The 22994-nt window shown below is 46.7% G+C and overlaps 1 protein-coding gene across 2 annotated transcripts in view; it reads left to right on the top strand.

Annotated features, from left to right (window-relative positions):
* Positions 1 to 22603, top strand: part of ANKRD42 (ankyrin repeat domain 42) — a 30716-nt gene extending 8113 nt beyond the window's left edge. The window contains exons 6-12 of one of the 2 annotated variants that reach the window (XM_065423221.1): positions 2784 to 2984; positions 4026 to 4151; positions 10103 to 10208; positions 11535 to 11704; positions 12143 to 12269; positions 18212 to 18356; positions 22508 to 22603. In XM_065423221.1, coding sequence (XP_065279293.1) covers positions 2784 to 2984; positions 4026 to 4151; positions 10103 to 10208; positions 11535 to 11704; positions 12143 to 12269; positions 18212 to 18356; positions 22508 to 22603 — 971 coding nt within the window. Of the gene's footprint in view, positions 1 to 2783; positions 2985 to 4025; positions 4152 to 10102; positions 10209 to 11534; positions 11705 to 12142; positions 12270 to 18211; positions 18375 to 22507 lie in introns of both variants that reach the window. The other variant, XM_065423220.1, reaches the window with a different exon arrangement.
* The last annotated feature ends 391 nt before the right edge of the window (positions 22604 to 22994 follow it).

The following is a 22994-nucleotide window of genomic DNA, read 5'->3' as shown; positions in this document are numbered from 1 at the left end:
AGTTTCAGTCTCCATTTCTCAGGTGTCTCATCCTAGTCCCAGTCTCCTTGCCCAGCAGGTCCGAGGACTTGTCCAGATGAACATTTAATGCAGTATGCTGGGGTGTAAATCTGCGTCACACTAGCATGTTGCATACTCACTGCCCATATGGACTCTGCTGCTGCGCACTAAAAATTCCCTAGTGCACTATGATTTGCTCTGCTTTGAAACAGAAATAGATCAAAGTGCATTAGGAACTTTTTAGTGCGTGGCGGTAGGGCTCACATGGACAGTTAGTGCATGGCAGGCAAGTGCGAAGTAGATTTATGCTCCATCTTGTCCAGGGCCGGCTCTGGCTTTTTTGCCGCCCTAGGCAAAAAAGCCACCGGCCGCCTCCCCCCCACCCCTCCCATTGCGGCAGGGGAGGGCGCCGAGCCCGCTGTGGCTCCGCTCTCCCCGGCGGCCGGAGCGCCGGGGGAAGGGTGGCGAGCCCGGCCGGGGCCCTGCTCTCCCTGACCGGCCGGAGCGCCGGGGGAGGGCGGCGAGCCCGCTGCGGCTCCGCTCTCCCCGGCGGCCGGAGCGCCGGGGGAAGGGTGGCGAGCCCGGCCGGGGCCCTGCTCTCCCTGACCGGCCGGAGCGCCAGGGGAGGGCGGCGAGCCCGCTGCGGCTCCGCTCTCCCCGGCGGCCGGAGCACCGCGGGGAGGGCGGCGAGCCCAGTCGCGGCCCCGCTCTCTGGCTGGAGCGCCCCGCCGCGCCGCCCCCCTCCAGGCGCCGCCCCAAGCACATGCTTGGTGGGCTGGTGCCTGGAGCCGGCCCTGATCTTGTCACACACTGTTTGTCTAAAATAGCTCCAAGTCTCACCCCTTCCAAATACCTGTCCCAGTTTCCCCAAAATGTCCAGTCCCCTTGTCCAGCTAGTCCCAGTCTTCCATCACCTGGTCTTCCTCTGATCTGTCTCTCTCCCCACCCAAACCTCCACTCACCCACCCCACACACATTCCCACTGGCTCCCTGCTCTTAGCCCCAGTCTCCCTCCCCAGGCGCCTCATCAAATATCAGTGTCATCCCCTGCCAGCTCCTTTTCCTAGTCTCTTGGCCCATATTAGTCATATTATACAGAATATTTTCATGCAGTGACATTAGGTAACTGATAAGTGTTTATTTGACATTCAGTTCCTCCTTCCCCTTTCCCACTGATGGGAATGGAAAATACTACAGTTTATAATGCAATGAGCATAGGTTTTGCACTTCCATAGCTCATTACATTATGGCTGTCAACGCTCTTTACAAATATTATATAATTAAGCCTTACAGTACTTTGTAATATCAGTAAGGTGACATGTAACCCACCAATACAAAGGAGCCACCTTTGGGGTAGAACATAGCAGCTGCTGTACACAGCAATACTATACAACAATTCAGGACAGAAAAGGAATAGGAATTCTGTATAGAAATGAAATTATAGGGGAAATTTATAGAAACAAAGTGTAATTACTTGCTTCTTTATAGGACTTTTCATCAACAGACCTCAAAGTACTTTACAAAGGAACATAAGTATTATTATTCCCAGCTTATATATGGGAAAACTGAGGAACGGGGCAGTGAAGTGACTTGCTCAAGGTGTCCCATCCGTTGGAAGCTTGCTGCCTCCACCTGAACTAGAATTTGGCTAGGACAGGGGTGGCCCATACAAGGAGCTGCATATTAACTTCTGAAGAGCCGCATGTGGCTCCGGAGCCACAGGTTGGCCACCCCTGAGCTAGGACAACAAGGTTAAACTTCTACTCTTACAAAAAGTGCTAGGGGATCTTGAACAGCCATAGGTGCTCGGGATTCAGGCTGGTGTTCATCCAAAAGATGGCATCCCTGATAACACATTGTCCCAGTGGCTGAAGTAACCTGTCTGATCGCTCACATGCCCCAGCCCTGTGGAGAGGGAAGGATGGCTGGATCATCTCAGCAGTGGATCTTCCATTTCTCTCTGTCCCTAGCCAGCCCCCTTCTGCCTCCTTTGCACTGCGGTGCTGAGCTCTGCACTGGGCAAGGTGTGAGCATCTCTAGTCCAGCCTCTTGGAGTCCTGCCCCCACTTCTCATGCAGTGGTACATGCCTGGAGAGCCTCCCCAGCTGTTTGTGTAGTGGGAAGAGGGCTGGATTTGGGTCTCGGTGGTATTAGCAAATATATCTGAACCAGAATAATTATGAACTGTGTTCCTAGGATGCTGTGTAACTCATGCTAAGCTTTATTGTGGAAATCTACTACTAGTACTGTAGTTAAACTGTTCCAAACCTTTGTTCCTTTACATGTGGGAACTGTCAGAAACAAGATGTATGTTCTGTTAAGGAATGTTACATGTGAATTGCTGCTAGGTACATTAGGACAAACTGTTTGTGGCACTATGGTCTGACACTATTTGTACTCTTTGATTGAATAACAGTGTTATTTTTTATGGTTGGTCTTCGATGTTTTTAGAAAAATAGATATGAAATTAGATTAATCTTCTGCTTGTTGTAAATAACTACACTATGTATGTAAAATATAAATAAGGTGAATTAAGCTCACACTTTGGAGCAGGTTTGAAGCTGCTCTCTGGACTGGTGAGATATTAATCCTCACATTTATGTACTGTGCTGTTTTGTCTTTGACTAATAAAACCTGAATAACCCTCAGTTAGCTGACATCTAATCAAATCCGACTCTAACAGTAGGCTTTGAACAGTAACCACAACTTAGCCAAGTAGCTCTTCGTTTGGCAGGTGGCTGTGCTTCGGTTTAATATTGCCATGTTCTTCCTTTGTGCAATAGCTCATCTGGCAGCAATGGAGGGCCACCTGCATTGTTTTAAGTTCTTGGTTAGTAAAATGACCAGTGTGTCTCACACCTTGAAAGCCAGGAATGACCATGGGGAGACCCCAAAGGACTTGGCACAGAGGTTCTATAAGGATAATATTGTGCAGTACGTCGACAGCGTGGAACATGAGAGAGATCATCCAGAAGAACAGGAAAGTGAGTAGGAGCCTGAAAAGCTTCTGAGATACTAGCTTGTAAAACAGAAAATGCCACAACGCAACAATAACTCTGTAGAAATGATTAATACAAATGACCTGAACAGCAGGTGATTCTAACTTTCACGTGGAACAGTGTGTATAATCCGTGTGAGAAACAGCTGAAGCTTCCAATAGTTGTTACCTTTATTGATATTTAAAGGCCTAGATTTCCGATTGTGATGCTACATATGTGTCATGTCTCCGATTTTCTCATAATGAAAACAAAACAGCAACACCATGCTATGCAGTCCTTTTGCTTTAGTTATACAAAGCTGTTCATGTTCCTCTTAGAATCTGACACATATTCCAGTGTCCACAAATTTCCAGGCAGTTACATATTTAGGACCAGATTTTGATTCCCTTATTCATGTTGAGTTATACCTTACTCTGGCAATAGTCCCACTGAAATCAATAGGACTACTTGATAAGTAAGGTATTATTCAAGAGAAAGGATAGCAAAAGCTGGCCCATTATGATTATTCTGAAGGGAAGACTTGCTTGATTTTTCAAGCACTCATTCCATATCTATTAGTCTTTTCTTTGATTTTTCTTGTTAGTTGATATGATTAATACTAAGTGCCTCAATGGATAATTTTTCCACCAAGAAAAATTAAAACATTGTATATCCTACCTAGGACCGTTGACTTGAAAATAAGGAGACAGCTTCAGTTTCCAGCATTATTAGTCCATTAAATTTCAACCAAAGGTCTATTTATTACTACAGAAATGTGAAGTGAATCTCCTCTCTGTAGAACTATAAGATGCCTGCAGCCAGTAGCCAAGACATGCTTAGCGAAGCCTGTGATGATAATGCTATGTTCTGCAGCCGTGTTTCAACCAATTAAGGGTGCATTAACCTCACTAACAAGTATGACATTTCCATGTTTAAATTATTATTTGGAGAGAGAAACTATGAAAAGTGAGGTGAAAAAATAGCTTGTTTGCCTGCTTATTGGAATTATCGGCATTTGCTTGGAATCATGTCTGTTCCATTTTTCAGATTTAGCATTTCCAGCCCATGTGGCTGCCTTCAAAGGGGACTTGGTGACGCTTAGAAGATTAGTGGAAAGTGGAATCATCAATATTAATGAACGGGATGAAAAGGGATCCACTCCCATGCACAAAGGTCAGTAATTAGGAACTGTGTTGCAGCTCATTACTGTTTGTTATTGACTTGTTCACTTACTTCTTTAAGTGGCTGCTCATCAGGTAAGCTTCATGAACTACAGCATCTCATTTTCCCAAGGGCTCCAAAGGACAGCCAGCAGAGATTCTGCAGCCAAAAAATGAATATTTGGTGGTCGTCAACTTCTGTATACATCACAAGTTAATGTCTAGGTTGTTACTGCTGCATCACCGAGGATAGCAAGATGGTGCAGTGCACCCCCCAATCTCCTAATCATGCATTTCCCCACCATGTTTGATCGTCTTCATCGTTGCCCTGCAGTCAGTTGTGAAGATTGAAGTAAGCCAAATTTCTGCATTGTGGCAGCCACTCTGGCCATTCCATCAGCAGCCTATTATGTCTAGTCCAGGATCTGCATCCCAGGTTGCAAACAGCTGGATGCAAGTGTGATATATCTGGGTACAATCTAGACTATATGAGCAACTGTGCCACCCTTGCCCTGCAACCTGGGGTGCCTTAAAATGCCTTGATGAAGGAGTTCCCACATTGGCTGCTCACAAAGCCTTCCAGCATGCAAGCCACACCTGAGTGTTTGCATGTAACTGCAGCCTGCCAGCCACATTTGGCTCTCACCAGCCTTGGTTATACTGCAGGGTGACCCCAACACACTCCCAGTCTTAGATTTTCACCCAGGAAATTTCAACCCTCTCCTGGGCAATACAAGTTTATATAAAGTTTGTTATTTTTTTAATAGAAATAATATGTATACATCTTACCACCCGAAACAGAGTTTCCCAAACACTTCAATTTAAACATACTGGATTAGATAAAACAACAGAACAAATTTATTAACTACAAAGAGAGAAATTTTAAGTGAGTACAAGTAATGAGGCATAAAAGTCAGAAATGGTTACAAGAAACAAAGATGAAATGCCGAGGTCTAACTTAACCAACTATGTTAAATTCAAAGCACAGTTTTCTCACCACATGCTTTCAGCAGTCCAAACTTCTTAGGTCAGGACCCCTTCTCCCTGTATCCAATGAATGTTTCCTTTGTCGCTTCAGGTGCCGTCAATGAGACATGCGGAGGGGGGGGGTCCTTGAGATATTTGTCCCTCCTTTTTATAGTTTCTGTCCCCCTCTTGAAAAACCTTTCCAGCTGGGTACCAAAGACAAAAAGCCTATGGGGAAGGATGTTCCCGGATGCTTTTTCCTCATCTGTTTGAGCTTCCTTTGTTTCCCTTCCTGCTTCGGGACTCTGTTTACTGCTTAAATGCAAATTAAACAGAGCACACATTCCTTTGTTTGAGACAGACCTATGTGCCAACCTCAGTATGGAACATGGGTTAACACCATATTGTGGAATCTTATAACTTCACATACAATGTGGCCATACACATTTTATCAGGACAATAATGACCAGCAAATTATGAGTTTCAAATGATACCTCATAAGGTATACTTTGTACAAAGATTATTACAATAATAGTGTGTAGGGTGTGAATACAGGGGTACATTCTCCCACAGTAAGTTACATCCATTTTGGTGGTGCATGCAGGCATAGGTGGGAATTGCTTAAAAATGAGAATAATCAAATTGAAGTCCCCCCCAAAAATAAATAAATAAAAAACCCAACAACTCTAATCCGTTTAGATGCAACCCGTAGAAATATTGTGTATATAGCTATGGAACTGTACAGTACTGTGAACTGCATTGTTACTCTCTAAGCCGGGGTAGGCAACCTATGGCACGCGTGCCGAAGGCGGCACGCGAGCTGATTTTCAGTGGCACTCACACTGCCCGGGTCCTGGCCACCGGTCCAGGGGGCTCTGCATTTTAATTTAATTTTAAATGAAGCTTCTTAAACACTTTAAAACCTTATTTACTTTACATACAACAATAGTTTAGTTATATATTATAGACTTCTAGAAAGAGACCTTCTAAAAACGTTAAAATGTATTACCGGCACGCGAAACCTTAAATTAGAGTGAATAAATGAAGACTCGGCACACCACTTCTGAAAGGTTGCCGACCCCTGCTCTAAGCACTTGGACACTATGGTGATGTGCATTATACAAAACCACATGATAGACATACGGTAGTACACTGTAGAGGACTATGATGCTGTATATTCAGGACTATCTAACACATTGCTTTGCAGCAGAGTGATGCAGGAGGTGTGAGCTATTTTTTACAGTTTGCCGTTGGAGCTCATCAAAATTTTTCTAATTTTGAAATTTGAAGACAAAGAGGGATTTTTTTTGTAAGACTTCCATAATTTCCCTCCCTTTTTTGACCTTTATAAGGCTGGTAGAAAAGTAATTAAAGTTTTTTAAAAAATTGGGGAAAAATATAAAACAAGTTGTCAACATTCCCCCTCCAGTTTTTGAATACTGGCAGACTGCATCATTCCTCACCAAGCATTACATCTGATACTGAAGTTATGGGAAATATTTTGGCCCACCATGTTGCATTTGTCATAAGAACATAAGAATGGCCCTACTGGGTCAGACCAAAGGTCCATCTAGCCCAGTATCCTGTCTACCGACAGTGGCCAGTGCCAGGTGCCCCAGTGGGAATGAACAGAACAGGTAATCATCAAGTGATCCATCCCCTGTCGCTCATTCCCAGCTTCTGGCAAACCGAGGCTAGGGACACCATTCCTGCCCATCCTGGCTAATAGCCATTGATGGACCTATCCTCCATGAATTTATCTAGTTCTTTTTTGAACCCTGTTATGGCCTTGGCCTTCACAACATCCTCTGGCAAGGAGTTCCACAGGTTGACTGTGTGTTGTGTGAAGAAATACTTCCTTTTATTTGTTTTAAACCTGCTGCCTATTAATTTCATTTGGTGATCCCTAGTTCTTGTGTTATAGCTAACACACTTAGGGTACGTCTACACTTACCTCCGGGTCCGACGGCAGGCAATCGATGTTCTGGGATCGATCCCGGAAGTGCTCGCCGTCGACGCCGGTACTCCAGCTCGGCGAGAGGAGTACGCGGCATCGACGGGGGAGCCTGCCTGCAGCGTCTGGACCCGTGGTAAGTTCGGACTAAGGTACTTCGAATTCAGCTACGTTATTAACGTTGCTGAATTTGCGTACCTTAGTCCGAAGTGGGGGGGTAGTGTGGACCAGACCTTAGGGATGCGACAAATCCACACCCGAGTGCTCCAACTGCACAGACATAATCTCCAGTGTAGATGCAGCTAGGTTGACAGAAGTATTCTCTTGACCCTAGCTACCTTTGCTTAGGGAGGTGGAGTTCCTACAGCAATGGATAATCCCCTTCTGTCGCTGTAGTCTGCTTCTACACCATGGGCGCTAGAGCAGCATAACTACAGCACTGCAGCTATGCTCCTGCAGCACCCACAGTGTAGACATGGCCTTTGTTTGCATCGGCGCAGACTGCATTCACCTCTTCCTCAACTGCCAAACTGAACACAGAAAATAGGCACTCAAGATGGAGATGTGTCATGCTCTCCCTTGCTACATTCCCATCCTTCCCCAATCAATTGTTCAGTTGAGGGGGAGGGAGGAGTGGTGCGTGTGGGGTGGGGGGAATTTATGGTCACACAGATATAGGGGCTAGCTGACCAAAAGGACCAAAGGGAGTGACTGCAAATGAGGGTGAAGAGGGAGACAGGAATGACTCTGCCCGCAGCGGTGCTTATGAGCTGGCAGAGACGCAAGCGGTGTTAAACCCTCTGATGTCACTGAAGATGCATAAGGCGCATCAGTTGTTGTGTCAGCAGGCAAGCAGGTATACCATAGAACCAGGTGTAGCTAATGATAACTAGGTTTATTCAGTGTTAGGGACACCCAGCTTAGGTAGGGTGACCATATTTCCCAAAGGGAAAATGGGACACCACATGGGGCTCGCCTGAGCACCCTCCCTCCCCCATGTGGGGTGGGCCCAAGCTGTTTGCTGGAGCCCTGCCCTCCACGCCCACGCGGGGCTGGCTTCGCTGTTCACCTGAGCCCTACCTGCCCCCCACTCGAGCCCCTGCCTCCCCCAGTGTGTGGGGCTGGCATCACCACTGTTCTCCCCTCCCCCCCGAGATGTTCCTCCACACACCACTTTTTTGACAAAAGTGGGCATTTATCCCATTTGCTGCAAGTTGGCAGGCGCAAACGGGACAAATTCCCACTTTTGCCAAAAAAGTCAGGGTGGCTGGGACAGGGCTTAAGAAAGGGACTGTCCCGGCCAAAACGGGACGTATGGTCACCCTAAGCTTAGGTCACAGCTGTCCAGGAGGAGCTGCCTATATACTCATGGAGCTAGAGGGAGGCACAGAGTGGGTTCAGGCTCTAAAACAGACAGACACCCCAGCCAGTATAGTGTACGCAAACAAACTTCCATTACACATTTTCCCTTGCAGATCCTGATTCAACAAAGCACTTGGTCTGTTGACTTCCAATGAGACTATTCATGTGTTTAAGGATAAACAAGTGTTTAAGTGGTTTGCTGAATTAGGGCCCCACTCCGCTTGTGTTTTCCTTTCTGTGTCCTCTAGGATTGGAACAATAGTAGATTATATTATTATAAATTGTTCTATATCAATCATAAAATCTGTCACTTTCTTTTAAAAATATGTTTAATCTTTTCCAGCAATTATTCTCGTGTCGTACAATGTTTAAGTTTGTAACTCCTCAGATTGATGCTATCACTAAAGCAAATGCTTTTCTTCTATTATACACTAAAAAATTACCACTTGCTTGATTCAGATCCATCCCTTTTGCAGCACTGTTCATTATGAGTCAGATGCCCTACTTCTGACATCATATGCTATGTGGGAAGCCAAAAGAGATGGATTTTTCCCTTTGATAACTGTCAATGCTGTATATGCATCCGAAGAAGTGGGCTGTAGCCCACGAAAGCTTATGCTCTAATAAATTTGTTAGTCTCTAAGGTGCCACAAGTACTCCTGTTCTTTTTGTCAATGCTGTAATTCTCAAAGGGAACCAACAAAGCTCTCCTCCCCCAACCCTGATGCCAACATGTTACTTCATAAACAGGAGCAAGAGAAAGTTGTAAATGGTGTTAACATTTCAGGTCAAGTGTTTGTACCAGCTCTAGATGGGTGAAGGAAAGCCAATATAAGGAGCAAACAGATGGTATCCCATGACATTGATGGCTAGAAAACCTGTGAAAAGAGAGAAATATTGTAGGGATACAAAGCTATGGTTGGGGAGGACCAAAAAGAACGGAACTGCTTGGCACTTCACACTCTCTCTCCAAAAGCCTGCTACCCAGATAAAATAAACATGCACGTGGCAGCTGTTGTTTGGTGCTTTCTCAGGGGTTGTATTGGCATTTGTGAAAAGCATTTGCCCAGATCCCGAAAACAATTTAGGTGCCTAACTTATTGAAATTAATGGGAGTTAGGCACCTCAATGCCTTTGAGGATCTGGGCCTAATCATAACCAGGAGGCATAGCAGATAAATAAGGCAATCAAAGCTCTTGTCCATTCAGCACTCATCCTTAGGATACTGTATGGAACCTTCAATGGATGCCCAGTGTTACAGAAGCCATAATACTTCACGCAGCTGAGAACATACCTGGGGACACCAGATAATAAGGACCAAACAGACCAGCCTGTAGTGGATGAGCCTAGGTAGTGTACCTTCAGGAGGCACCATGAGATCAGACTCCAGGCTGATAGCTACAGGGCCAGAACTTTCTCCTGACTTCAGTACAGCTGCACCACTTACAGAACTGAGGCTCGGCCCATAACATTTATTTTACATAAAAGAGGAAATGAAAATAAAAACAGGCTTATACTCTGGGGCAGAATTTGGCCCAGTATAAACTGGAATTTCCATCATAGGTTCCTAGTGACATGTATAAACTATTCATACTTTAAGGAGTGTCATGTCATGTTAGGGAAAAGGCATTTTTAAATAAAAGTGTGTATAATTGACTTTAGTACATATTCTTTTTCCTTAGCTGCTGGACAAGGACACATAAGCTGCTTGCAATGGTTGATTGAAATGGGAGCTGATTGTGACATTACAAATGAAGCTGGAGAGACTCCAAAGGATGTAGCCAAGAGGTAGCAGTTCAGATCTCTGAGCTGTAATTTATTTGTATAGGGACTGATTCTGCACTCACTGCTTTTATACCACTGTAACTCTGTTGACTTCAGGTAGTGTTACTCCTGATTTACATTGGTGTAGATGAGAGCAGAATCAAGCCCATGAATTTCAACTTTGGGTTATAACAGCCTTTTGGCTCTACTGCTGTTGCAAAGGGTTTTACTGAGGGTATTTATATACCTATTGTAACTAGAGATGGGTCAAATTCAGTATAAGGCAATGTGGCGGGGCGACAACTCACCGGCGCGGCACCTCCTGCTGGTCGTCCTGGGAATTAGCTCTTCCAGCCCAGAGTGCCCTCTGCCAGCATCTCCCCTGCCGCTGGCCCCTGTGTCCCTCCCGGACCCTGGTGCCCTTTGCTCAGGGGTTCTGCCCACCACAGTACCCCCTTGCTCTGGGTCTCCCCACCCAGGGGAACCCCCAACCCTCTATCCCCACCTTGCCTCAGTGGCTACTGCCAGTCACCATCTAGCCCCTGCTCACTGGGGCAGACTGTAGTCTATAAACCACTCATCATTGGCAGGGCGGGTTGGACCAGCTGCCTCTGCCTATCTCAGAGCTGCCCCAGTTCCTTTTGTAGGCCTTTAGCAAGGCCTGCAGCCTGGGGTTTTATTAGGCTGGAGCTCCCCAGCTCCCTCTGCCCTTCCCCAGCACTGCTCCACCCTAGGTACCCTGCTCAGCTCCCAGGCAGCCAGGTCCTTCTCTTTCAGGAGCTAGAGAGAGAGTGACTCCTTCTGGCCCACAGCCCTCTTATAAGGGCCGGCTAGGCCCTGATTAAGCTGGCCACAGCTGGGGCTGCTTTCAGAGCCACAGCCCTCTCCAGGGCTGCTTTTAACCCCTCTTTACTGGAGTGGGGCAGCCACTCCATTGCAGGCAAGATGAGACCTGTTTAGTTTAGAAAAGAGAAGATTGAGAGGAGACATGATAGAGGTATACAAAAAAATTACACTGCAGGCGGCCAGCTGGGCACTCCTGTTTACCCTTAAATATAACAGAGGTGCTTATTTGATTAAATTAAAAGGCAAAATAAATTTAAAATAACAAAAAGGAAATACAATTTTGCACAACGTATTAAACTGTGCGACTAACTGCCACAGGATATCACTGAGGCAAAAGTGTAGCCTCATCAAAATGGTGCAAAAACCATTTTAGAACATGTGGAGGCTGCTGCTATTTGACATATATTCAAGTGTGTGTGTTCTAATCAGCAGTGGAACTCGGGCTGCTTTTTCAGAAGTGCGTGTGTATTTCACTGGATATGAACTATTGACTGTGTTGTGCAGATTCGCCCAGCTGGCAGCTGTGGAGCTTTTGAGACGGGCAATGGGAGACGATTCTGATGAAGAATTAGATGACAGCGATGTAAGGTTTTTCGACAGACATGGCGTGGAAGGGAGCACAGACACCACGGAAGATTTAATTCTGGATGAAGCAAAAAAAAGAGACGCCCGCAGTAAGTTCTGTCTCTCTTTACTGTTTCTTCTCTTGGACAGGTCGGAAGGAATGAGAATCCTAGGACAAAATATTTGTAGTTGCAGAGTTTCTCCCTACTGCTGCAGAATCTTTTGTCAGTACCAATGAGCTTTAAAATATATTGTGGCAATCAAGAAAAATATTTTAATCATGGAAGTTAGAACAGAAGATAATTTAGGCAAATCTAGTCCATCTCTGGAAAGCCAGCACAGGATTGTTCCTTACAGTATTTTTTTGAGTGATGTGTCAGATGTAGTTTTAAATGTATTCAGTAATGGCGATTCTGCTACCTTCTGTGAGAGGCTGTTCCACAGGCTAATAGATCCCACTGCCAAAAAACATCTCCCAACATTCAGAAAACCCAGCATCTTCACGCACATCCTCATGTTAGTTACCCAGAGAACTGTCTGTCTTGCAGTAAGAGCCTACCAAAAGATTGAAGAACTTCGGCAACTTCTAGAAATTGCCTACAGCAACTACAAACAGCTGGGAGGAATAACTGTAGAGGAGAGGAAGAAGAAGAAAGAAGAAAGGGAGGCTGAAAAGTAAGATTTAATTAACTCTGTAACGTTTGTAAAATCTGTGGAGATCCATGGATGGAAGGAGCTAGACGAGTGCAACGTATTAGTGTTACTTATTATTGTATTTATTTATTATGTTTTAAATGCAGAACCTATGGTTAAGAACTTATCAGATGGCTACTAGGTCTAAGAAAACCTCAGCAAAGGCATATGTGGGCTTATAGCCACTTCCATAATGTTTACCTAATTCCCCAGTGTCTCATTACTGTACAGAAATATTCTTTTAAATGTCCTGAGTTTAAAGGAAGTGTCTTGCTATGATTTTGGAATATTAAATGGCTGTGTCACTTTTTGTAGGTTATTTCAACTTCCTCCTGGACACCTGGTTACTTACCCAGAGTTTTAAAGGTAGTTACGCATTGCTCCAATTAGTGTCATTGTCAAAAGTGACTTAGGCTCTTAGGATCCTATGTCCCAGGTGCGATGCAGTGCCTAATTATCTTTAAAATCTGGGCCTGAGTCCCTGCGGAGCCACTGTCTCTCTCTCTGTCTCTCTTTCTGTTACAGTCTGTTGGCATCCCTGAGCCAATGTCTCTTGTTAGTCGCTGATAAAAGGTGCGTGTTTGGGAAAGAACTAACTAACAGCAGGATAGCAGATGGACAGCAGGGCTGGCAGAGACTCTGTTGCTTTGTGGGGAGCAAAAGATGTCACCAGTGGGATTAGAAGTATTAACTTAAAACTTTAAAGGATATGACTCAAGAGACTGCTAACAGGGTCCCTTTTCAGCTCTAAGTCAGTGTTCAAATCCATCCACCCAAGGTTGGTAGTGACCAAAAAGTCATGACTATCTTGTTTGGCTTGTGAAAAATGGATTTGTGGTTTCAGTCCAGTTGCATCCACATCACAAAAGCCCCCATTACAACTGCACTGATTGGCTCGTTTGCTGACAATATCTGCAGAGTAACCAAGGACTGAGTGGGCACAGGGAGACTATGCTGTCTCCATACAAAGGATTCCTCCATGGATGTTCCAAGACACACTGGCCGAGCAGCGTGGGGAAAGCTTGTCCTTGCTATTGCCCCCATGGCCAGTGACCTTTATTCTCCAGGGCTGTTGATCCCTGGCTTTTCATGAGCACTGAATTCACTCCAATGGCTTTTCCATGCCCACTCGCACATTTTAAAATGTTTTGTTTTATAAACAGTTGGGGTGAAATAGGCAAGCAAAGGAGCCACTCAGGCCATAGTTCATCCTAAAGCTCATTGTTTTCCCTTGTCAGCATATAGACTTGGCAACAATCTGGCTCCTTCTGTTCAACACTTGTCAGCAAGGCACTTGGCATCAGGATACCTGCCTCAAATATCACAGTAGCAGAGCAAGTCACTTATGGCCTGATTTTCAGACGTGCTGAGTATCTGCACTTCTCTTGATTTCAGTGGGAGCTCTGGATGCTCCGCATACCTGACAGGCAGGCAAACTCTCAGTACTTCCTTCTGTAAAATGGGGATAATACTTACTATATTTCTTCCGTTTAAATTTACAGAGCCTGTGTGTTTCTAACTTACCCCAGTGTGAGTGTGTTGATTATGGTAGCGTGAGGGAGAACAGACTCAGACACGGATGTTTCAGTTTGACATTAGACAGCTGGTCACAATAAGAACAATAGGATATGAAATGTGAATGTCTAAACTGAAAAAGGGATTGCTTAGTAGCTCTTGCTGCAGCTTCACCAATAGTAAACCACATACACATTGTGGTTCATCTTCGAATCTCTTCCTTATTTGGGGTTTAGCTTTAGGCTTGGAAACAGTTTAAGGGAACCATCTACTGCTATGCAAGATCTGCCACCTGAGCGCCCACCAGTTTGGAAGAACCTTCACCATTTTGTACTAACCCTTGGGGTCTGCAGTTATTTTTCTTGTCCTGTTAGTTGTGGCCAGGAGCGGAGCATGCAGCCTGGCACGTACTTGTAAGGCTCCTAAACTTTTTACTAAGACAACCCATCAATGGCATTTTGTCTCTTTTGGGGATCCATTGTTAACCCTGTTTCCTACTCCAGCCTAGCCTCCAAGGCCTCTGCTCGGCTTCCCCCAGCCCCACCCGTTCCTGTGGTCCCCCTCCCCCTGCAGCTGGGTTGTGATTGCTACCAGGCTGCTGACTATCCACTCGCTGGCTCCGGCTGCTTCCTCCCTGCTGTTGCTGCCCAGGGGAAGTGAGAGCAGCGGGATGCGGGCAGCAGCTGCGCAGAGGAAGGGGCCAGAGCCAGTGATAGGACAGTCAGCAGCCTATCTCTGCCCTGTGCATGCCTTGGAGGCACTTCCTCTGCACTCCTGCTGCCCAGTCCCACTCCCAACGTGAAGTGAGAGCACACAGGGAGAGCAACACCTAGACCAGGGGTGGCCAAACTGTGGCTTGTGAGCCACAGGCGGCTCGTTTACTGTTAAAGTGTGGCTCGCAGAATGCCCCCCCCACTTCTCCAGCTACCAGATGGGGGGGGGGGCGCCTCAGGACCTCTGCCTTGCAGTGGGGTGGTGGGGTAGGGGCTTCTCCTGAGCCGAGAGGGGGGGCTCAGGGCTTCTGCCCCATGGGGTGCATGTGCCGGGGCTTGGTACTTCAGCAGGTGAGGGGTTGAAGCCCCAAATCCCGGCAGGCTCTTGAACTTCTGAAGATTGTTGTATGCAGCTCAGAGGGTCAGTAAGTTTGGCCACTCCTGACCTAGACCCTTCCTGCAATCTACTGTTTGGGTAACACTGCCCTACAGGCTGTCGGGTCTGCTCCAGTGTATGGGATGATGTTGTCCTCTAGTGGTTGGTCTATGTTGAGTATAAACTTTAGTACTAGTCTGCTGCCAGCTAAGGGTTATTGTCCTTCAGCTCGGGCCTGTGATGACAGCCATAGGTTCTGAGTGACTTATCACCCATGAACGTGGTTTAGTCTTTACCTATGTAACTCTTCTGCCAGGTGGCATTGGTAGCAACAAGGGCCAGGTTCAATGTCTAGGCATTTCTCCTAACCACAGAAAATAGAACCGGCTTGAGCCCCCACCCAGCAATCTGGAAAACCAACCACAACCTCCAACTGCCTTTAAGCGTCAGTACTTCCCCTCTCATAGGCACTGAGGCTGTGTATAGCAAAGAAAACTTTTAATAAAAAGGGAAAAGGAACCCAGCATTAATTTGAGAAAACCCCACAATCACAATTCAAAACCCCATGACCATGGGCAAACACCCACCCCAGACTACATTGGGCGGTGTCCTTTGCCTCAGTCTCTCACCTTGTGGTGTGAAAGTCTGACATCCAAATGTTCCTCTAACATGCCACACCTGTCTCACTGCACCCCACCCACAATTGCTGTCCTTGGTCAGCAAAGACCCAGAGTTCAGCCGTGTGTTCATGTGAGTTCACCTCCCATCCTTGGGTGGGGTGAGGGGAAGGTATGGAGCAATGCCTGACACCGCCACGGTTCACTCTGCTGTCACTGCCTGCTGCTGTTAGCTAGTCTCTGTCACGACTGTCAGTCTCTGCCTCTGCTGGCCGACCTCCTGCTGCCACCACTCTCCGCTGCCTTGTCATGTTCTGAGGTTCCACCACTTAACCCAGCTCTCCGTGATGTCAGCAGGTAGTGGGGAATCTCACTGCTAGAGCAGGCTGTCCAGTCTTTCACCCCACCCATTGTCCCACAGCTGGTCTAAGGCTATGTCTATACTATCACTTATGTTGGCAAAACTTATGTCGCTCAAGGGTGTGGGGAAAAAACATCCCCGAGCAACATAAGTTTCGCCGGCATAAGTGGTACTATGCACAGCGCTGTGTTGGTGGGAGAGCTTCTCCTGCCGACGTAGCTACAGCCACTCGTTGGGGGTGGTTTTATTATATCGACAGGAGAGCTCTTTCCCGTCGACATAGAGCGGTTACACGAGAGATCTGACAGCAGTGCACCTGCATCGGTACAGCTGTGACGCTGTAAGGTCTCTAGTTTAGACATAGCCTACGTGATTTCAGCTCCAGTGATCACAGAACAAAACAAAGATTCTCAACTGAGTCTAATCAGTTCTGTCTTTAAACAGTGCAGAGATGAGAGGAGGGTCAACTGGTGTCTAAAACTCCTGAGGGAGAGCCAACATTACCAGGTAGAAACACCTGTCCCAACTCTCTCTCCACTTCACTGGGTTTATCATCCCTATCCCCTGCTTAGCGAGTGAGGTTCAATTTAGGGTAACCCCCTCAATCAAGGGCAGGTTAAGTACAGTTCTGCTACCCTTTACTCATACAATAAGAATAACAACATTTCATTACTCCTGCTTTCAATACTTCAGTGCTTTCACTATAAATATATGCTTTCTATATAAATCCGTGGTACGCTCACATCTTGAATACTGTGTGCAGATCTGGTCACCCCATCTCAAAAAAGATATATTGGAATTGGAACAGGTTCAGGAAAGGGCAACAAAATTGATTAGGTGTACAGAACGGCTGCTATATGAGGAGAGATTAATAAGACTGGGACTTCTTAGCTCGCAAAAGAGACGACTAAGGGGAGATATGATAGAGGTCTATAAAATCATGACTGGTGTGGAGAAAGTAAATAAGGAAGTGTATTTACCTCTTCACATACAGGGCCGGCTCCAGGCATCAGCGTACCAAGCAAGTGCTTGGGGCGGCCACTCCGGAGAGGGGCGGCACGTCCAGCTGTTCGGCGGCAATTCGGCCGACGGTCCCTCACTCCTGCTCGGAGCGAAGGACCTTCCGCCGAATTGCTGCCGCAGATCGCGATTGCGATCGCAGCTTTTTTTGTTTTGTTTTGTTTTTTGTTTGGCTGCTTGGGGCGGCCAAAACCCTGGAGCCGGCCCTGTTCACATAACACAAGACCCAGGGGTCATCAAATGAAATGAAGAGGCAGCAGGTTTAAAACAAACAAAAGGAAGTATTTTTTCACACAATGCACATTCAATCTGTGGAACTCTTTGTCGGAGGATGTTGTGAAGGCCAGGACTATAACACGGTTTAAAAAAACAACAACCCCAACCTAGATAAGTTCCTGGAGGATACGTCCATCAATGGCTATTAGCCAGGATGGGCAGAGATGCAAAACCATGATCTGAAGTGTCCCTAGCCTCTGTTTGCCAGAAGCTGGGAATGGGCAACAGGGGATGGATCATTTGATGATTACCTGTTCTGTTCATTCCCTCTGGGGCAGCTGGCATTGGCCATTATCAGAAGACAGGATGCTGGGCTAGATGGACCTTTGGTCTGACCCAGTATGGCCGTTCTTATGTAAAGTGATTTGTAACTCCCCACTAGTTAAAACTGATCACTTTGCAAAGCAGCTCCATCAGCTGCATATCTAGCTGGAGTAGGTGTGTCTATGCAAATACAGTCTGTTCCTGAAGTCTTCGCCCCCAGCTCATCACTAGATGTCAGGGGAGAGTTCATTCAGACCCAGCTTACATCTATGTAGACCTGGCTTCTTACAGCAGCAAAGAGCTTCTCTCTCTTCTCCCCACCTAGTGCGGTAGCTGAGTAGGATTCCAATTTAGAGTTCCGCATGGTGCGAGGTCAGGCACTGGCTAATGTGTGTAGTGTTTTTCCATAGTCCCAAAGAGATTTCACACTCATCAGAGCAGGGAGCATGTCTCCCTTGAACTCTTTTACAACACAGAGCACGCTATTGGTGCTTAAATAATCATCTTAGCTGATAAAAGGCCACCAAGGTTTGGAATGTGGCCTTCCTGTATTTATGCTGGTGTTGGCAGCAGGTGCTGGGGACCCAGTACTCCTTCCTGGAGCAGCAGGAAGGGCAGTTCCAGGTGTATCACCCCCTGGCCCCCATAAGCTATCTTGCCCTGTAGCAGCAGGACAGTGCCTGCACCCTCCTTTTGGGCCACCACAGAGTAACAGAGGCAGGAGCTGACATAGTTAACAGCATTTCATCAGACTTGGCTTGCCTGATTTTTGCGTTTGGCAGGATGATTAGAGAGCTGGAGGCCCAGCTGGAATACGAGCGAGTCCGTCGAGAGAAGCTGGAGCGTCAGCTGGATGAATACCGAGCAGAGACAAGCCACCTCAAAGAGTGTCTGGAGAAACTGCAGCTCACACCCACCATCTCTGGGGTGAGTGTCTGCCCTCAGGTGACTGCTTTGGGGAATGTGTGAAAAACAACATGAAAAGGAACAAGGTTCATTAGCAACATATAGCTCAGTTGCCGCAAAGACACCAACAGCATCTGTTGTGTCCACCTGGGTCAGCACCTCCGAAGAGCAAAGAGGATGCTCAGAAAGGATTGCTCTTCTTTACAGCCACCATTTGTAGCCGGACAGGTACACAGCTATCTTCCTTGACGTTAGTATTGGCCATAGGCCTGGACCCAACCCCCTAGATATGAACAACATGGAACTCTGGTACATGATAATTGCCCCACAGGCTGCTTCAGAAAGTGTGGGGAAAAAGCCAACTCCCCTCCTCCCCAACAACAACAGACAATTATGTGGGAGCCCTGGCATATACCACAGAATCCACCCCTTGCTACAGAACTCTGGTCCACAATCCCTGCTTTCTTCCCCATAGTTTCTAGCCCTGCAGGTAAAGAAAACCTTTCCCACAAAAACAGAGTATAAGTCAGGGGTGGGCAAACTTTGTGGCCCGAGGGCCACATCAGGGTTTTGAAACTGTATGGAGGGCTGGGTAGGGAAGGCTGCGCCTCCCTAAACAGCATGGCCCCCACCCCCCATCCACCCCCCTCTCACTTCCCACCCCCTGACTGCCCCCCTCAGAAACCCCGACCTATCCAACCCCCCCATGTTCCTTGTCCCCTGACCGCCCCATCCTGGGACCCCCTGCCCCTAATCGCTCAATGGTTTGAGCATTGGCCTGTTAAACCCAGGGTTGTGAGTTCAATCCTTGAGGGGGCCATTTAGGGATCTTGGGGGGAAAAAAGAAAAAAAAAAAAAACTTGTCAGGGACAGTACTTGGTCCTGCTAGTGAAGGCAGGGGACTGGACTTGATGACCTTTCAAGCCCCCCTATCCAGCCCCCCCTGCTCCCTGTCCACTGACTGCCCTGACCCCTATCCACACCCCTACCCCGACAGGCCCCCCGGGACTCCCACACCTATCCAACTCCCCCATTCCCCATCCCCTGACTGCCCCCGGGAACCTCCTGCCCCTTATCCAACCGCCCCGCTCTCCACCAGAGTGCTGGCGGCACAGTGAGCTGAGGCTGCGGGGGAGGGGCTGGGAGCTCCGGGGCCAGGCAGGGTGGTCCTGCGGGCTGTAGTTTGCCCACCTCTGGTATAAATCAATGCAGTGTTGTATTCTGGAGCATGTAGACAGCCTGCTACACTAGCTAAGTCAGGTGTGAACTGCTCCCATGTCTTAACTCTGAAGCCAATGATGGCAATTTAAATTTCACATTAACTATTTCACTAGTGTAGCAGAAAAACCAAGATAATGTGTTTACTGCACAATCCCAAATCTGCCTTCTCAGGTAGCCAAAGCCCCAGCATTCCCCATTCAGGCAGCTTAAATCTCCAGCTGCCTCCCACCAACTATAGAGGAGTTATGCATTTTCAATACAACATTCGGCAAAGCAATGAGAACTGAAGGGTCAGGAATAGAGTAAACTAAATAGACCACAGGCACATTCCCAGCTCCCACCTCTCCTGTTTGGCTAAGGCGGAATAAAGTACTCTCATCCCCAGGGACTGAAGGGCTAAGTATTTCTAGCTTCACTATTGTTTTGTGTGCACACAGCCTTGCCTGAAACTTGCCAGCAGAGTTCCACATATATCAATGAACCCCTGGTTTAATTCTTCCACTGCCATCTTCTGGCCAGAGGCTAATATCACATCACAATTGCAGTTAGAAATGTTCAGTTATTGTCTGTGTCACATTTAATTCATTATGGCTTCTATAATATTATTTGTATATTGTAGCACCTAGGCTTGTGAGGCATGGATCAGGACCCAGTGGTGCTAGGCACTGCACAGACACAGAACAAAGACAGTCCCTGCCCGAAAGAGCTTATAATCGATCTATAAGAGAGCGACAATAAGTGGATCTAGACAGATGGGGAATCACAAGGAAACAATGAGAAGTTTTTGTCCGCATGGTAGCTAGTGGTCTCAACTCACCAGCACCCTAATCTTATGCATCAATATGCAATTTCATGCTGGTGCCTGATTAACAGCATCAGAGACCAAGTTCTTCATTTACCCGCACGGCAGATATTGCACAGACTGCAGCAGCAGAAGCTTTCCCACACTGCTCTGTCCCAGGCCTCAGCCCTAACTTGGAGCTGCCCACTGTTTCTCAGGGTGAGACGTTAGCTGAGTCTCCGTGGGCCTCTGTTGAGACTGGCAGCAAGACTAGGCAATTAAGAAGGAGTGGGTTTTATGTGGATACCCTCTCACCTGGAAATCCTACTCATGTCATAGCCACCGATGGCTATAAAATTGCTCCATGTCTGTGCCCAACCCTAATCTGTGTCCCCTTCAATCTCACTATGCCACAGGCTCCATTGATAACTGCATTCACCCCATTGCATAACCTACATTCATAACTGTCCCATTTCTCACTAATCCCCATGCTTTCTAGCTCATAGTGAATCTCCAACTAGCTTCTCTCAACCCTACTCTTTTCATGACTGCTTCTACTCCTCTCATGCCCTCCCCCTGCCTTCTCCTTCATGGCTGCTTCCCCACTTCTCTCCCTCACCCACAGCTGCCCCCACACACTGCCCCGACCTTTGCATCCCATCTAAACTCCTCTCCTTGCCTGCTGCCCCCTCCCCACAGTGCTGCTGAAAAGCCACCACTTTCTGCTTCCATGACATAACCCCAGAGCATGGGCTAGGACACCAGCTTACCAGGGAGTTTTGGAAAACCTGGGGCTATTCTAGCAGCTGTATTAGTCCATTTAACTCAACACAGCTACATGAGGGGTGTATTTTACTCCCTTATATCAGTTCTCTGAAAGGGCACAATTGAGCTGCAGTTTAACAGGGGTAGCCACTTCAATAGCTTCTCAGACAGGGGAGCGGGAACTTCTTCCACTGAGGCAGATTCATTTTCAAATCCACCTCTGTACCAGACTGAGGGGTCCTTTCTGGTTTCACACTGCTATGCTCCACTAGAGGACTCTGCCGCCTCTAACCCACGTCAGAGGTGAGCGTTTGAGCTTTCATCTTTGGAATTTCCCATCTCCTCCTGCTTGGCTCCAGAATTAAACCAATGTAGATAGAAACCGAGACAATCCCAAGTACAGCAGTAAACCACGGCAGCATTGCTAGCATCTTGTCTGACCCTGTAAATGTTGGCATGCTGTACCTTGACTAAAGTACCACATTTGTATTCTTTGTCTTATCCATAGCCTCATGAATCAAAATGTCAAAATGCTACCAGTGAAATTGCTAATATTTCATTTTGATATAAACCTGACTCAACTTTCAGGCGTATTTCAGGCTCCACTAACATTGAGGAGCTAGGTGAATGCGCTGGTTTAATAAAGACTGCTTAAGGCCCCAGTTCTATTTCAGTCTCTGGGATACGCAGAGATAATGCAATCTCTGAGTGCCACACAAATGTCCCTGTTGCCCCCCCCTCAGCAATGGACCTTCTCGCTTAAAGATGAAAAAACAAAAACAAAAACAAAAAACAGGTAATTTTTGAGAAAATTCCCAAATGCCTATAGTATTTTAAGTGCCTCTAATGAAAAGAACAAGCTTGGGTTTGAAACTGAGACTTGGTTGTTAAGGACCAACACCAAAGTATTAATGACTGCTCAGAATGAAGTGTTATATCTGTGGCACTTACAGTATACTCTGCAGCCTTCTTGGTGCCCTGCGGACAGCACTGAACCATACCATAGCTGAAATAAAAGTTCTGTTCAGTTTGCATCACTACACTTTTTCAAGTCTTCAGCCCTCTCTTAAAACAAATGACTCACCTTGGGCAAATAGCAGGGGGCAGGCAGATCAGATCAGCTAGTTAGCGGTGAAGACATTGCTGGCAGGGTGGCTGGAGGGAAAGGAGGAAAGAAAAGTGAGATATAAGAAACGGGTCATTCCAGTGGCTTGTTTTCCAAACGACAGGCTCAATAACTGGGTGTTAGAATAAGCCATGATCCTCTATTTCTATATCTCTTATCCTGTAAGACAGCATTTTGTGACTGTTCAAAGGAGTTTGTGGTTTAAAATCCTCCCTTGCTAGGGAAGCAGGTGTAGGTGAGTGACTGCAATTTAATGGCTTTTATATTTTTTTTTTTTAGGAAGGGGAGGCTGCCTCTGATTTAGGCAAAGAGAAAAAGAAAATGAAGAAAAAGCCACCAGGCAGCCCCGGCGGAGTGTTTGTGAGACGATACTGAGGCGCGAATGGAGCGTTGCTGTTTTGCATCCATCTGGTCAGACTGACAGAATTAGAGAAGGGCGTTCACACAGGAAATGCAATGCTCTCTAATAGTGACAGGACAGGGCCATATCAGACAATACTGCCATGAGCTAAACTCATGCCAAACAAGGGTTACCTTTTATTCCTGTCTGAAAGTTCTCTATATAAGTCACATTCTGATATTTCACTAGAGGGAGTGGAAATGTTATGTAACGGCACTGGTAGAAGGCAAGCCTCAAGATACTACAGAAGTGTGCATATAGTACATTTGCAGCTTAATGCTGTACACCACGTATGGTTTCTGATCCTCGTAGTTTTAACTAGCTATGTACCTGTTTCGTTGCTTAAAGATAAATCTTAGTGTGGAG

Source organism: Emys orbicularis, chromosome 1 (genome assembly GCF_028017835.1).
Source record: "Emys orbicularis isolate rEmyOrb1 chromosome 1, rEmyOrb1.hap1, whole genome shotgun sequence".
Classification (NCBI taxonomy): domain Eukaryota; kingdom Metazoa; phylum Chordata; order Testudines; family Emydidae; genus Emys; species Emys orbicularis.
The sequence above is the reverse complement of the archived record's forward strand: the minus strand, read 5'-3'. Positions and strand labels throughout refer to the sequence as shown.